The sequence below is a fragment of the Corvus cornix genome, chromosome 1 (assembly GCF_000738735.6).
Source record: "Corvus cornix cornix isolate S_Up_H32 chromosome 1, ASM73873v5, whole genome shotgun sequence".
Lineage (NCBI taxonomy): Eukaryota > Metazoa > Chordata > Aves > Passeriformes > Corvidae > Corvus > Corvus cornix.
Window position 1 is genome coordinate 96,669,142 of NC_046332.1, and position 17,271 is coordinate 96,686,412.

A 17,271-nucleotide genomic window follows, 5' to 3' on the forward strand; every position below is an offset into this window, starting at 1 on the left:
CTCTCAGAGCGGTTTCCAAGCTCTTCGGTTGGTGACGGCAGCTCTAAGCGCTGCCGAGCGCTGTCCCGCCCTCCGGGACTCGCCACTCCCGGCCTTGGGCAGTGCGCGGCCCGGGGGTCCCTCAGCCCCACGCTGGATGCCGGTTCTCCTGCACACCCGCTTTCCCTGGCTTTCAGCCCAAACCTGTCCCTCACCGCTCTTCCCACAGACACCCCAACCTCGCTCAGTCCTCCGCCAGCCAGAGCAAGCGCCTCGTTCACGCTCAGCCCCGGGTCTTTAAGGCGAAACCTGCCCCCGAAAGGCAGCGAGTAGAGGAAGGAAGAGAAGGAATTAATTCGTTTCCTGTTGCTTTAATCCCTTCATTCTGGTTTTAGCAGCGCCGCCCGGGGCGTTGTGGCTGCTCGCCAGAGCGAGGAGGCCGTGAATGAGCGGCCGCAGCCGGGGCCGCTCAGGCCGCGGGAGGCGGAGGGGGAAGGGAAGGGAAGGGAAAGGAAAGGAAAGGAAAGAGGCTGCCCGCCGCCAGCTACGGCCCCTCGCTGTCCGGGCAGCCGGGCCGGACCTGGCAGCGCGCTGGAACCCGCCGGCGCGGGGCGGAGCGGAGCGGAGGCCCTGCCGTGGAGGGGAGAGGGGCGCAGGCTACACACCCAGCAGCAGCCCGTCCATGTCAAAGATCAGGTGAGTGACCGGGCGCAGCGCGGCCGCTGAGGAGGAGGAGGAAGCGGCCATGGCGAGGCAGAGCAGCCGGAGCGCGGCGGGAGCCGAGGCGGATGGAGCCGCCGCGGGGCGAGTCGGGCCGCGCGCGGGACGGGGCGGTCGGGGACGGGCGGCGGTTGCGGCACAACCGTGGGGCGGGCCGGGCCGGGCCGGGCCAGCGGGACCTTTCGGTTTGCTTTGTTGTTCTGCTTTTAAAGCAAAGTCCATTTCTCTTCTTGAGGCCTCTTCTCTTGCAGAACAGCGCTTCTTGCCCAGAGAGGTTGTGGAGTCTGCCTCACTGGAAATATTCAAGAACCATCTGGATGCAATTCTGTGCAATGTGCTCTGGGATGACCCTGCTTGAGCAGGGAGGTTGGACCAGACGACCCACGGTGGTCCCTTCCAACCTGACCTGTTCTGTGATTCTTAAATCCCATTTGGTGCTGCTGGCGGGAAAGACAGAAGAGTTGCTCTCAAGTTGATGCGTTAGACAGTGTCTCTTCGCGTGCCTGTTGAGATTTACAGGAGTAATATTACCACCAGACTATAGTTGAAACCAGAAACAAAAAGGTGTAAATCTGTGTAAAACTGTGAGGGAAGAGTAAAGTAATAGGGGAAAAAAAAAATCTGAGAGGAAAGAGTAAATCCATCTCTTATGGGTTGCTGAGTGCAAGAATAGTTAATTGAAGGCTGATTTGGGTGTTGTGGTTTTTTTCTGAAACATTCAAGAAGCTCTGAAGTTCAAGAAACAAGACAGTTACTGAGTTGAAGCAAAATCTTCCTGCGTGGACACATCATCTGATTTTGATTGGGCAGTTAGGAGGGAAAGAGGGAACTTACCTCATCAGTTTTCTCTTTTGTGTTTTTTCATGCAGGTAACTCTCCCCTGGGCATCAAGATCGTTGAAGCACCAGTTGCAGAGGCAGACATGAAAAGAGCTGTATCAGGCTCCCAAGGTGACATACGGGCTTGAAGATGTGTACTGCTATGCCATTCTGAGTGAGGGCAGTGCTTAGGTGCAGCTTCCCATAGGGGAGTCCTGTCTCATTTGTAGGTAGGCCTTGCAGCAATTCTTTTTTCCTGACAGCGCCTTCATTTGAATTGGCAACGCTTCACTATTTTAACAAGTTAGTGGGGGTTTTTACAGCCTTAACTGTAGGTGTGGCATAGCTATATTTGAATTTTAACCTCGTTAAGTGTCTTACCTCTCCCCAAAACCTATCCCTTAAAAATACACTCACCCTACATTTGTGTGAAATGTAGACACAGAATTCTCCTCACACCTTCTCCTATTCTGGAAATAAGAAAAAAAATAAAACATTCTTGGCCTTTACTTGTACCTTTTGAATAATAAAATTTGACTTTCAAACAAAATTTTTTGAGTTTTGGGTTGGTTTTCTCTTTTTTTCATCTTGTCTCATTTGGTTATGATAATGCTGCTTAGGCCCTGTCTGCGTAGGCTAGGAAAAAGATTGTGCGCAGTACCATTAACATAGTTTAAAAATGCCATTTGTAGTCACAACATGCATGTGTTAGTTCCTGTTAGATTTAAGGAAATGGCTCCTGAGTTTTCAGATTTTTTTTTTGTAACCTTACAATATATGAGTATTAAAAATGCCGATGGCTGTTTTGTTTCTGCAATGAACACTGTGCAACAAGTCAATATTCCAGTTTTGTTTCCAGCAAATGTTTATAGTTTCTTTTGTAGCTCACTTAGGTGGGAGCATAGCTAGAATCAATAGAAAGGTAAAATCCTAAATACAGTATGTCAAAAAAGTGTTAACCTGTTAAAGGAAATTAAAAAAATAGTAATTTCAATACTTAAAATGGTACTATTGTGCTGTCCTAAGAAAGACTGTGTTTCTGCTGTAAGAGTATATGCTGTTGTGACAGAAATTTAAACAGGATGGGTAATGATGGTATATGACAGTTCTACCTGAGGTGGATTCATCAACTTTCTAATTAGCAAATTTTCTAAAAAGCTAGTTTTTATTTGTGTATATGATGACATGGTAAAACTTTTGTTTGTGACTCAATGGATGTAGCTTTTTCTTGTTACCTTGATTTATTGTTCTAATTAGAAAAAAGTGTAAGTATTTGATCATGACTTCCATTGCCTCTAGCATCATAAAAAGGGGAGAAAATCACTATTTTTAGCATGTAAACTACCAATTCATCAGAGAAAACATAGGGGTTTTGCAGAACTTTTGAGTATTTAAAGTGGAAATAAGTCATAGGAAATCCATAAGAAAGTAGCCCACAAAATTAAAGTGTAATACAGGAGCTGAATATTTTTAGGGTAAATGGTCTGGGTTACAAATTCTATGGTACACATTTCAAGACTGTCACATTGCTGACAGGCTGATGACCTCAATTTTCTTTGCTTTACTCTGGCTCATAAATGATAATCAGTGTGATGTTAGCTTATTTGATTCTTCAAAGCTGTGTTCAAACACAGGAAAATCTTCCCAAGATAGACAACTGTTTAGTTGTCTGTTTAGGTTTGAACTGTTTAGGTTTATTCTGCGTGACTAAGTCTTTTTACTAACAGAATGAAATGAAGTAAAAGTCCAAGCAACTTTTAATTCATGGTGGAGCATAGTTTTCTAGATATGTAAGTAAGAGAATATGCTGATCTAAGTTTTGTTTTAGCTGTCTTAAATATTTGGATCGAATGACTCAGCAGTAGTATTTGGTTTTGCTGTTGGGTTTTTTTTGAAAAGGAGTGAAAAGGATTTGAGATTGAGAATTGTGCAATTGATTTTTTGTTTGCTACTATTTTTTGTTACTTATTTGAAGCTGGCTTTGAGTTATGAAGATTTCAATAACTTTAGAGTTGTGGAAAGCATATTGTAGTTGAGGTACACTAACTATGAACACCAATAATTAATTATATTCTTACAAACCAGATATATATTTATTGAGAAGAATGAACTTGGGTAACTAAGATGTAATTCTGTAACTAGACTTGAATCCTGGGAAGTTTGAAGAACACAATTAACTTCATGTACATTTTTAAAATTAATTAAAGTTGCTATCTGGGCATACGCCAAAGCAGATATATGGTGTTATATGGTACATATATATCTGGATGTCCAGGTTTTTAAACAACTGTAAATTTGCTGCCTATAGGTAGCCCTTCTTACCCCAAACAAACCTATTTTCTCTAGTTTCATAATAATGTGTTAAAATCACATTGGTTTTATTGTTCTTGAATGTCAGATAAAGTGAAAATACTCAGGTGCCATGGGGTTATTAAGTATGCAACACAATGTTTTACGTACTTGGTCCTCTTAACCTTTTTTTATCTTCTATATTTGGTTGAATTTCCTTTACTTTGAGGCTGAAAGTTTTGTACATACCTGAAATTTATGTGACCGAGTTCTTTCCTGGAGAGTAAAAGCTTCAGAATATGCTTAAGTGTTTTCATAGGTAATACCTTTGATTCAATAATTGCAGTTTCCTATTTCACTATTTCATATTGTGCTCGAAGCATGGATTCACTTACCTACATTTTTATGCCACTGATAGGAGCATGATGCACTATGTATTTCACACAGAAATTACTGACTTTTCTTTTTCTGCAGGTACCTTGACAAAGAGGATAAACAGATTATAATCCATTTTGGCTTGAATATTAAAAAAGAATCTAAAGACTTGAATAAATCCAGTAATTTAAAAGCTTTCATAATGATTTACATGAACAGCTGTTAAACGCACTATTAGTAACGAATTACTTGGAATGACTTAGAATTAAATGTAAATTCAGATATCAGCTGAGATTCACAACAGTTGCTAGAGTTAAGCCTATAAGCCTTCAGAAAATGAAACCCCTCTCAGTGCTGGATGTCACCAAACATGAGCTTTTCACCTTAAGATTGTGAATTAGGTAAATTGTATTGTTTCAGTTCATGTTTTTATAGGTGCAAAATGGAAAACGACCATATGTCTTAAAGCAATTAAATAGTACCATGACACTCCTGATCTAGGTCATGTTTTATTGATTATATAAGTTAAAAGGGAGTATATGCTCTTTTAATCAATCACGTGTCTTCTCTCAGCCAAGCAAGCAGGCATAGGAGAGCCATCTGTTTTCTAGATTTTGGTATTGTCCACCACTTACAAGTGTGTTAGTTACAAAGGCAAGGAAGTTAATGTGTTACACTTCAGCAGAATAAAGTGAAGATACACGTTTGTCATCTATAAATTTAGATGAGGCACTATAAAAAGGTTCTTAAGCAGCAATGGGAGGTGAAATTCTAGAAAAGCTAACCAAGCACACAAGAGAGAACAAGGGAGCAATGCTTCGATACTTTTAGATGTCATTTGCTGTATTTTTTGATGGGACTGTACAACAGAACAAAGTTTCTTAAGCTTGGAAAGGAAGCCTTAATATCATGCTTTAGAGCCATTTTTGCTTCTGTTAAAGTCAGTGAGAACCATTTACTCTCCTTTATGGATTGCGACTTAGCTTGTTGACATACTTTTTGGTCTTCTAATAAAATATTGGCTGCACACAGGCAAACTGTTCAGGTGATTAGCAGCATCATTGTAATGAAAATCCTGAAGTGCTTAATGGCTGGGTCCTGCTTAGCCTTAAACTATCAGAAAGATTAGGACAGAAAAGACTGCATCCCCAGATAAGATATGAAGTGTTGTATCCTCTTTTACTTTTCCTGTGATATGGGCTTGCTATGTAACTTTCATTGATTTATCTAGCTTCCCATTGTTGCGGGAACTTACAATATGTTATTAACTTGGTTTTCTTTCTTGTCTGCATGTGAATTTAATTACTTTTTTTTTTTTTTTTTCATTTTACTACAGTTTGACTGTTACAGATTATAGGAAATATTTTGTATTTGTACTGTCATGTGGAATGCACATTCTGTGAACCTTTCTGAGCAAGTCATCTATCACTTGGTTGCTGGCAGTAAAGGTGAAACTGAATGCAGTCACCCTTCCAGTGGGCCCTTTCAGTCATGGGTTCCTAAGCTCAACCTTTTCAAAGGCTGTGGTAATTAGATCTTCAGATGGAGAAGAGAGAGATGGAATTGTGATTCTTAAGGTCACAAGGTCTCTAAGCCACTGATCTGTAATGCTGCTCCAGGTTCAGGTTATATGTGCATATTCCCTACTTGGGATGCAACAAGCTGGGGAGTTGAATCTCCAGAGCTCAGACATTCTGTCTTCTCTGTGGCTGTTTGCTTTTAAAAGTTTGTATCTAGGCAGAAGAGTTGAGTAGAAATAAATGAACTGGCTGATACTGAGCCCAGAATATCTGCGTGATCAGGGAGAACATGCTGACAGCCTGGGGAGTGCAGGGAGGCTGCTGGAGGCCAGCTATCAAACAGTACTGTGACCTTTCTTTCTTTGCAATATTTCTGGTGGTCTCTGCTTCTAGATCTATCTAGGCAGAAAAGCAATAATACTGTCCTGGTACATATGAAGGAGCAACTCTTATCAGGAAGCAGAAATGGTGGAAAGAGGAGAGGGGGCAATGCCAAGCAGTTTTATTAGACATCCAGGCTGTTCCTCACTATGGAAGCTGGGACTTTTCCTTGGCTGTCGGAGTTAGTGTACTTTCCAACCAGGTCATAATTGCATTTTTTGAATTCTGTTGCCCCAGAAGCTACTGCCCTGTTCTCCTCCTGCCATGTGCAGACACTCAAACGTACTGGTAGCATACCTCAGAAGATGCTCTGTGCACAGCCAATGGCAAATAGGCTTTGTGACCACTGCCACATAAGGCACTGATTTATTTTTGAGTGAGGAAATAGTCCCTTCACTAGGCTGTCCACTTACTTTAAGTTCAGCTTATGTTTACCTACCTTAAGGAATTAGGTTCAGCATATTGTAACAAAACAGATGAGGAAATGATGTAGGTTTATTCCTTAGACTTTCAATTGAAATGTTCTTAGTGGAAGACCAGTAACACACACTTGTTTTCATAAAACATTTATAAAACAAGGAACACCAGTTGTAAATACTGATGCAGTTAGATATTAGGGATACCTAGAAGAAAGCAATGAAGTCCCAGTGCTGTCAAGCCAATCAGGCCCTGACCTTTTTCCCTAAGATAGCTCGCTCCACTTAATTGGGTAATCTCAAACATTTCACCTTGAGTTCTGTAAGGTGAATGATTGCTTACACTGGCACTGCAGGTTTGAAAGATTCCTAGATTTCCATTTCATGTACTTACATATAGGTAAGACCTCAAGAGATATTCAAGATCTAGATTAATTCTTTGCAATAGAATTGTATATGCTTAAAATATCTGTCCAGACATTATGCCTAAATTTTTCCGAATCTTTGAGTGAATTTTTTGCTCTGCTAGAATATCCTGTGTTTTTCCTCTGCTCTTTTTTTTTTTATTATTATTTTACCAATTTAATTTCTTTAACGTATTGTTGTAAGTTATGCTTTCTGAAGCTTTTAGCATTTTGGTTGCTCTTCAGCATTTTAGATTTTCTGTATCCTTAGAGAAGTACAGCACTCAGGTACATTTATTGTAGCTGTGGGGTTTATAAGTGACAAATAGAAGGCCATTTTTTGCTATTAGACTGACGAAATGCTCACAGCTTGCTCAGTCGTTCTGCTCACCGTTCGGTGCCTTGGAAAGCCCTGAGCTGCCCAGAGATGGCACGGGCAGTCCAGCGACTTGGTGGCTCCGAAAAGCGGCAAGTGATAGCTGCAAAGCTAATATCAAGAGCAGAAGCAAAGAGGTAGAAATACAGCTCTTGCTCTATGCTTTAATCCTGCCAGTAGATTGCTCTTGTCCCGAGACAGAGACACACAGAAGCTGTTAGCAGAAGGTAGCAGAGCCAAAGAGGGCGGGCCCCTCCGGGCTCTTTCTCTTATTCGGGGGAAGGGAGAGGGGAAGGCAGGGGGCAGACCGGGGATAACTGGCCAATCGGACACTGCTCCGGAGAGTCAGTGCTTTTTTCAACTTTCCCCGCTGGGAACAAAGGAGGTCTCAGAGCACATGGCAGAGACAGGTCCAGACCTGCCTGGGCAGGTCCCCGGGGGGGGAGGGCAGCCCCTTCGGGCAGGCAGCAACATTAGACTGCCTTCTTAGTCCCAGATAGACCAACACCTTCGAATTAATATAAGAGCTGAATTACCGTCTTTGCCATAGTTTGGTTTTTACTGCTGATTGGTCAGGTTGTTACCTATGTTGTACCAAGCCAAAAGCTCAAAACTTTTGTTGCTATTTGTCCAATTTAAAATTTTCTTTATGGTTCACTTCTATATTTAGTTTCACTAATTAAGAGGAGTCAGTATCATACTTCACTGAAAGAGATCAGTGACAACATCTCTATCCCATTAAGAGCTTATTACCTCTTCATACAGTTCAAAATCTTTTTACGCATTTTTAAGTATGAAAAACTACTATCTTGCAAGCCTAATGAGGCAGATATCTGCAAGAGTCTGTGCTACAGAATGAATTGTTGTATCACTGGTTTAGAAATGTTGTATGTGTCCTTTAGACCAGTGACTGCTACAATCAAATGGGAATAAGTATTATATTAATTACCATGTTTGACAGCCTGGCTCCATAATCTGTTTTTCACTGACTTTGCCTTTTTATGCTAATAATTATGCTCTCATCTGGAAAAATTAGACTAATGCAATTTTCCAAAAGCTATTAACAAGACTTTGAATATTAAGATGGCTATATGTCCTAATGTGCCATCCCAAAACTGAGTTTGTGTTGTGGTCATGAAATGAGGCATGGGTAGTGTGTATTGTGGAGTTGCAGAGCATGGAGGAAAGCCTACAGGCTTCAGGGGGCATAGAGCTTCACTCAGTATGTGCCATTTTTGTCACCGAGTTTCTACCAGCATCATCTAGGGTGATGTTTGCACCAAAACTTTCTGAAGTGTGTGGAAATAAAGTAAAACCTTGCCTGATTTCAATTATTTTTAGTATTTGGATGATTGTTGATCGAAGAACCTGACAAAGTGTGGGGACCTGAATATCCATCTGCTTTTTCTTACTTCATCACATCCAGGAAATAAAGCAAATTATGTTGTAGATCAAATGAATAATATTTTTCCCACCTGTTCAAACCCATCTTTCTTTAAAAATCCTGTTATGTTTATGACATGAGGTAGCTTAGACCAGTATTATTTGATAGTCAGAAACTATAGTTATAACGACTACACAACCTGAATCTTTATTCTTGCATGGCATAGCCAACACTAAACTCCCATATGTAAGTCTTAACCAAAGTTAATCACAACCATGATTAAAAAAAACCCACCAAAACCTTTAGATAGTGTCATAGAGTTCCATGTATAAAAGCCTTTGGGACTTCTTCAGAACTGTTTAAAGTCCTCTGCAATCCACAGATTTCACAAGTTCATATAATGACTTTCTATCAAGATAACTACATGACTACAGAATTTTCAGAGGGAAACTTGCCACTGGTTTTTGGACTAAGCTGAAGAATGAAGTTTAAGCATCTTTTTTCACTGAAGATTTGTTAATGTTCTCTAGAATCCAATAACCCAATTTGTATAAAGTCCCTAGAACAGCAAAACTGTTATCTTTTAATTCTGGGTAAGTGTCTTTCAAAAATGTCCTTTGAAATTAGCCAAATTCCTTGGGTTTCACTATGATAAGAGAAGTTTAACAGATACCCTTTTTTTCATTTTAGCTCTGTTACTGGTATGTTTCATGTGAATCTTAAGTAAAATACAAGTTTGTATTAGATTTATGTGGAAGCAGAAGCGTTTATATGTGCGCCAGCATCCAGGCAGGGTAAGGCCGCGGTGTATCATGTTTTGTTTTTACAAAGACACTGTACCATACCTTGTAGATGAACATTTAGTGGTATAGTAAAGTTGGATCCTAAACTTCTAAAGCTTTGGCAGAGATGTTTTGATGAGCTGAAACAAAAGCTCTGCCTTGCTGCAGCTCTGCCTTACCACTAAATTCCAATAAACTGGGTCATGCATCCTTCTTCCTCCTTTTCATCCCAAACTGAAATTGGTAATTTCCTTTACCAATTCAATGAATTGAACTCTTATAAATATGAACATTCATAAATAAATAGGTAGATACGGACTCCCATTTGGGACCATAAGTCCAAAATACCTTAAAAAGTAATGTTTCTAACATATTTTGAAGGAAAAAATATGGACTCTCTGTTCATGTCCATGTGGAAAAAGAAACCCAAACCACAAAAACACCTGTCGGTCAAAATGGATAATATAATCCATTAAGTAGCATAAATCATTGGAGAATACATTACTGGGTAACATAGTACCCTATTGGCCATAGCTAAATGCAGCCTCCCTGTTGACGTTTCAACTTTTCACTCCTGCTTAAGCTTTGAAGTCAGCAAGTAATTGTCACTTTAGCACTCCTTAGTGATTTTTAATCAAACATGGAAAAGAAACCTAAACAAACCAACCCCCTCTATTCAGTCTTCATTCAGTACTCAAAGTTGGATATGAGAGGGAGAGGATGTTTACTTTTTGACTCATTAATGCATTGTAATTTTTTGCATAGTTATAGTTAGAATGAATAGATCTTTATACACTGCATTTTGGTTTTCCATATCAAATGCCTTGAATTGTCATGCTAATTAGCACAGACGAGTCTGCTTTTCATTCTTTTTATCTATATTTTGTCATACATATTCTTGTTTCATCACTACTTTCTTCTAATTTACATAATCACAAGGTTTTGAATTAAAGTTGCTTAATAATAATTTGTTTAAATAAAATTTACTGTAAGTAAATAGTTATTATTATGCATTTAAGAGTTGCAGTGTATGTACACAAGAAATGGTGTTTTGCCAGTGAGTGTTGCTTCTCATCTGTTGTATCTCTAGCACTGCTTTTTTTGTCCATATACAGGGTTTTTTTAAGTACCTTCTAAAATATTATTAATCTAAAAATATCATTAGTCAAAGACATTAAAAAGTAATTGGCTATTTATTTTAGAGAGATAGACAAGTTTTTTTTTTAATTGTCTTTATATTCACTTTTTAATGCTTTGAATAAATGCAAGACAATAGTGCAGGGTTTTCAAAGGCTTAAGGCAGGGCTAGCATTTCCTATCTGTATTTGACACAGAGAAAAGGTTGGTAATTTAAAATTCTTTCCAAGTTGTTAAAGTAGAATGTTATTTTAAAATAGAGGAAAAATGCAGGAGAAAGCTCAGGACAAGCTGTAATGATTTCCTGAACCACAGAAAAATGTAATTTAAACTTTGCGTTTAGACAGCTGTTCAAAAATCTTGGTTCAATTTGATTTCTCGCAGTCATTGTCAGCTTCCAGGTTTTGCCTGGAAGAAAAGTAAAATTTCATACTTAAGTTGTAAGGCTTGGATTCTGTTAAGTTACATCAGCAGTGATTGTCACACATATTTGGACATCCATCTTTCTCTTCCTGATCAAATTTCCCTTGTGAAATACATAAATTGGGGTGAGGAGGACAATAGCCGAGAAGGAAGGTAATATGTCAACTAGCTAGGACTTTTTGAAGTTTAGTGAATGATTTTTCATGTTAGGATCCTTGGGCTTTCTGGGAGCAGTCATTTTCCAGGAGCACATATAGGTTCTAAGACAATGCATATTAAACAAACTAGTTTGGGCTATAGCGTATGGTATTTATAAAAAGATAATCTCTAAATATTCTATGCCTCCAATGGAAAAGTTTGAAAAAACACTGATCTGAAATTATACTTTAAAAGGTGTTTCAGTGCAGTTTGTCCAAAGTTGCTATGTAGATATCCTGTAGGAATGCTTCCCATTTGTACAGAAGGCAGAAATGTACCTGAGATTCTGGCACAGCCTTTGTTTTCCAAAAATATAGTGCTAATTCACGAAAAAGTCTAACGGGAGGTCTTCAGTAACAAGCTAAAACAAGCACCTTGGTTAGGCTTATGGATATATATCTGTTATGAGAATATGCTGAGATTGTTTTGTACTAGTGAAGCAGAGTCTTACCAAGAAATCCTGTCAGTCTTGCATGAGTTATATTTTTCAGTGTTATCGTTCTTCCTCTCCACCCTTCTGTTTCAGTTTACATGACTGGACTTTGTACCCATATACTGATAAGTCCACAGCCATCTTGTTTGAAAACAAGAGGCAAAAGCTGAAACAATTCCATTCTGCAAGGTAAAACACCCTTTCTGCCCCAAAGTCTGTCATTTATATATAGTTTAATTGTAAATTGGGGTAATGTGTAGTTGGAGTTCATATTCTTTCACAGCTCAAAGAAATTCTTCATGGCAGGAAGTTAGCAATTATGAGAAATAATAACATATTTAGTGTTGTCTTTTCTGCATTAACTTAATACAGTGCGTTTTTTAGAATGAAAAAGAGATTGCTTAAACCATATACTCATGTCTATAAGATACTATCAACTATAGTGGCAAGTTATTTTGTAACAGAATGCACTTTATCACGTACTGCAATGGAGTAGAACATTCCCTACCTTGAACAGATTAAAAAGAGCATAAGAATTACTTGAATTGTGAAAGCATTTTGAAGAAAATAGAAAGCAGGGTCTTTATGAACTAGAAGATTTTCCAGCTGTGCCACAGAAGTTTTTTTCTTAGCACTTAAGCTCTGGTTGTTTAAAAAGTAATGTTAAAAGTGTATGTAATTTTGATTATGGAGTCTGTTTCAAAGATCAGATGGAAATGAATTGTTAAATTGTTTTGGAGGGGGGTCGGTTCTGATACAAGCTTGTAGTTTTGAAGTGACTCTGGTTCATGTGCAGTGTATGTAATCTGACAAAGTCCAATTCAAAGGTGGAAGCCTGCAAGACCTGACTGTAACTTTTAAAGGGATATTAAATAAGTCTAATATTTTCTTTTGTAACCTCAGCCCCATTCAACTTGCAAACTGGGAGTAAACACAGCTACTGAGGGGACTGTATCTGCAAGAGGAAACACTGAGATGGAGGAGAATGGCAAGGAGTAATAGAGAAAGGGAAATGGTAAGGAAAAAAACATAACTTCTGGATAGGTTGTATCTGCCAGGCTTAAACAAAAAAACCTGCATTTGAGCAACCATACTGAGACAAGAAGGAGGAAGATGAAAGAGGAGAAGCCTATATAACCAAAACAAGTGGTGGAACAGAATCAGACCATACATATTGCTTGCTATGCAATTTTGTACTGACTCATTAATAATATGTATTCCACACATCCTGTTTTCTCACAAACATGTATTTTGCTTTTTCCCTTAGGATGCTCTGTAGGTGGATTTTAGTATGATCTGTGCTAAAGCCCTGTCAGACCAACAGCTGAGGCTCCGCTAACACAGGGAGAGCCCCAGTCACCAATAGGGAGCACTGTGTACTGCTGGCCCGTGGGAGCCTGTGTTGAGGGAAGTCGTGGAGGAGGCAGGCAGCGAGGCACAGCAGCACTGAGCAGTGACTAGTGCTAGAGAGGCAGTGACAATAGCAGCACCTGGGCAAGCAGATTTGGAGGAGTTGAGCCACTGCATTCAAAAGGTATTCAGCCTCAGTTCACATCGATGGCACATTGATAGGAGATTCTTGAGTAAGAAGGAATTTGAAATAGGGTAGGGCATGGTTTAGAAAGATTAGGCTTGCAGAAGAGTTTGTGGGGTGGCTTCTTGATTGTATGAGTGGAAGACTGTGGATGAGGAGGAATGAAAAAAAATTAGTTTAGGTGAGAAGTTTAGTGGAGAGTAGGAGGACTACAGGACAATTGAGATTGCTTTTTAAGAAGTGCTTAACAAGAATTGTGCCTATGGCACTCTGGACTGTGAAGATACAAGTTTGAACAGCTTCAGGTATGCAGTGAAACTGATTTTGGATTTTTTTGCATCCTGGACAAATGTTTCAAATTTGGTGCAAAAATGGCCTCTTCTTTTTGTCTACCATGCTAAAGAATCAGTTGATCAGCCAAACTCGTAAGGAAATCTTAGGGTACAGAGCTCAAACAGATCTGTTTTTCTCTGGTATTGTTTATATTCTGCACTGCTGACAGAACTGACTATTATGATGAAGAAAATTAGAAGTTCTTACAATTAGTCACTTACAAGAGAGTAACTCTTAGCATCACATCTCCCATCTCCAGATCCTATATTATTATAATAGATGACTGGGTATGTTGTCTAGTATAGCAGTTGTCTAATAATAGCAGTAAACTATTGTCCTGAAAAAATGCATTTTGACAGAAGAATTGATATGTTCTGTCTCACTGATGAACAGAATCCATCCTTTAAAAACATAAGGTTGTGTTGTACCTAAAGGCACAAAGCAAAGGAAAACATCCTTTCCTAAAATCTTATTTAAAAACATTCTCATACAATTGGAAAAGCATATTATTTGCTTCAGAAATACTGGCAGCATGCTCCAGTCCAAGCCAAAAGATAATGAGACCCCTGGAGCTATTACTGAGAAACTTTCAAATGTTAAATGGAAGCTAATTCTGTTGTACCACAAGAAAAGGTGTGCCATAAGAAAATAGAAAAATGCTGAATACTTTTTAGATTTATTTATGATCTTAAAATGTCATGCAAAATAAGGTGAAAATGAAATTAACCGCTATAGTTTTGAGCTAATTATAATTTTCATGTTGTCATGTTGGGATTTTGCCTCAGCGCCTACGTGCAAAAAAATGCGGTTCTGTTTTAGCAACAAGAATTTGCAAGTTTCATAGAGTTCCTATTAAAGCAAGGAGTATAGAACTAGAGAAAAAGAAGGGAGGGAAGGAAGGAAGGGAAGTAGCAAGAGTTTTCTACTTACACAGGGCAGAACAAACCTGGATACCTCTGGCTTACATTGCTGTTTTTCCTATATTGTTGTAATACAATATATGCATTTCTACACTGTTTGTTCAGGTATTTTTATTTTCTGTCTGTCTCTAAGGATCCACTTAGCCTCTTCTTGTACTGTAGACATATATTTTTAGTCTTAAAATTATTTACTGTTTCAGGTATCCTTAATTTTAAGATATTCATTTTAATTTTTACCTAATCCTATGATGTTTAAAGTCTATCCCTCAAATATTTTGCCAAGGTAAGTATAGTCACAATTTTTTTTTATTGATGGGAAAGTCAGTTATTCTTTTATAGGATTATTGAAATTAGTAAATGATCAAATCTTTGGAATTAGGATACAGGTTAATGTGTATGTCTTGTTTTGTAAATGTCTTTGCCCTTTGTCTGGCGCACTTTTTAACAGACTCTGATCTGTGTAGTTTCCAATCAAGCTGCTATATAGCCACTGTGCAGCTCATCGTCCTTCTTTTCCTAATTGTATAAATGTTCTTTCTAGGGTAAGCATTTTCCTGGTTTGTAAGACCTCCTAATTTCATGTTCCTTACATATTGTTTTCAATTTTGTTTTGCAATGATTCTATTTTATTTTTAAGCTTTGTTTCATGCTTTTGTTGTTTAGTGATTAATGTTACTGGAGTATCTCTTCATTAAATGTGGCTAGAAAATTATTTACCATCTTACTTCCTCCTGTCCCCCCCCTCACTCCCCCTTTTCTGAAGCTCTTTTTTCATTATGTTATTTGTGGGGAAAAATAGAAATGCTGAATTGATAAAGCTATTATCTTTGTTTTAATTTTGCATTAGATCCTAAGAATTGGGTAATTTGAGAGTTAATCTTTTAACTCAAGTCAAAATAATGCAGTAAAAATATCTCCCAGCCCAAAAGAACAAAAAAGTGGTTTGTTTTCACCTTGTAAATGCCAAACAGGCTATTTTTAATGTTTAAAAGTAAGGGAGAACAATGTCATTTTTTAATTGCCTCATTTAAAAAAGAAAAAACGTTTTTTGGTTTAAAACCACTTTTTTTTTCCTTCTAGAAAGAATTTTGTCAAAAAAATTCCAAACAATTTCATTCATAACTATTTGCAGAATGAGGATGCCATTCCATGAATATTAGTTGTAGGACAAAAGTAACATAAACCAGTTTTTCCGGTTTTAGAAACTGTAAGGAAGGAGCTTGGTCTTTAATAAGCCACTACTTGTTTATTTTTAATGTCTCTTACCCATGCAAATTAAGAGGAAGGAGAAACTGGTTTTGTATGTCCTGTGAGCCTCTTGCTTATAGCAGCAACACCATAAGTCAGTTGGTGTCGAGTTATTTTTTGCTTAAGCTTTGCCATTTCTCTCCCTGGTAAAAGTTCACTTTTAGAATCTAGATGGATTCAATAACAGCAAAGAAATTTTTGGCTACGGGTAACCAATGAAAGTAATTTGTCATTGGATCCATTTATTCCTTTTAATTTGAAATGTGGTGGGTTGGCCCTGGCTAACAGCCAAGAACTCACACAGCTGCTCGCTCACTTCCTTCCTTCCCCAGGGATATGGGGAAAAATTGGTAGGAATGCGAGAGAAAAATGGTGGTGAAATAAAGACAGAAAAATCACTGTCATAGGAAAAACCACTTGGGGAATACAACTTAATTTATTGATAGGTAGCATAAATATTTAATTGGTTGGAGTATTGGGAAACAAAACAAAACAAAAAAAGGGACAAATATTTAATCTTGCAGGAATAACAGTTTTCCTCCCACTTTCCCAGGCTCAGCTTCCTCTCTTTCACTTTCCTAGTCTCCATACCTTCACTCCAGACATCTCCTCCTGCTGCGTTACTGCTGCAGGTTGTGCACAGTCCCTTCAGGGAGGCACTGGGTGGCACACAAGGCTGAAGTCACTGCTTGGCTGTTTCCCTCTGCCATTCCTTGTTGCTCCACAGACCACAGTACCTTTAGGCACATTCCTGATCCAGTGTGGGACACTTCTTACTGCTCTGGCCTTTCTGTTGTTTCCTCCTCTTCCTCCTCTCCCTCTGCTCCTCACAGCCCTTCTGGCTCTGTTCCTCCCCCCCTCCCAGTATTTTTGCACTTTCTTAAATACATTTCCCTGAAGTGCCACCAGCTTGGCTGATGGGCTCAGCTGTGACCCGCAGTGGGTCCATTGCAGAGCTGGTGGGTACTGACTGTGTTCAGCACAGAGCAGCCCCTGGTCTGTTCTCACAGAGGCATCCCCTGGAGTGCCCTTCTGCTGCCAAAACAACCTACCTGTTCTTCTACCTCTTATGTGACAGGACAAACATGTGCATCACTGTTCCATGCTTAGAATGAATGAATTTCCCATGGCGTGATGGGGGTCAGGAGAACATGTAGGATGCTTATACATGTGAGTGGTGTCATGACCAAAATGTTCGCTATCCATGTGAATTGCTGAACAGTGCCCATGGACAGTAACAGACTTCTTCTTATTTATCAGGAACTGAAGTGATTTTTCTTCTGTGACAAGGACCTCGCGAGGGAAAGTAACAGGATCTAGCGATCACTGGCCAGTAACAGGCTGTTTTGGTTGCCTTGTGTGTGCAGCACATAGGAAAGTAGGCAGGGAGTAGACAGGCTGAGCTTACAGTCTGTTGGCTGGTCACCTCTGACAAGAGCTTCCTTGATATATCATCCAGCTTGAATAAATTCTGTTCTTTCAGAACTATGTCAAAATAAAGTTTATTTTTCCAATCAGACTTGTGATGGTAGCCTAAACATATATTGGCTATAGCTGACTTCAATTAGAGAATTACCAGTATTCCTATAAAATAATCATTG

At 39.0% G+C, this 17,271-nt stretch overlaps 2 protein-coding genes across 11 annotated transcripts in view; one reads left to right on the forward strand and one right to left on the reverse strand.

Moving 5' to 3' along the window:
• Positions 1 to 998, reverse strand: part of LOC104686134 (pseudouridine 5'-phosphatase) — a 70,095-nt gene extending 69,097 nt beyond the window's left edge. For 2 of the 3 annotated variants that reach the window (XM_039550175.1, XM_039550181.1), the window contains exon 1: positions 645 to 728. Coding sequence is in view for 1 of the 3 variants with exons in the window: in XM_039550168.1 (XP_039406102.1) it covers positions 645 to 921 (277 nt within the window). In the remaining 2 variants the exon portion in view is untranslated. Of the gene's footprint in view, positions 1 to 644 lie in introns of all 3 variants that reach the window. The other variant, XM_039550168.1, reaches the window with a different exon arrangement.
• Positions 47 to 17,271, forward strand: part of STS (steroid sulfatase) — a 112,961-nt gene continuing 95,736 nt past the window's right edge. Inside the window, exons 1-3 of one of the 8 annotated variants that reach the window (XM_039550141.1) lie at positions 47 to 675; positions 1,569 to 1,747; positions 12,539 to 12,650. The gene's annotated coding sequence lies outside the window, so the exon portion shown is untranslated. The other 7 variants (XM_010394361.4, XM_019283006.3, XM_019283005.3 and 4 more) reach the window with 7 other exon arrangements.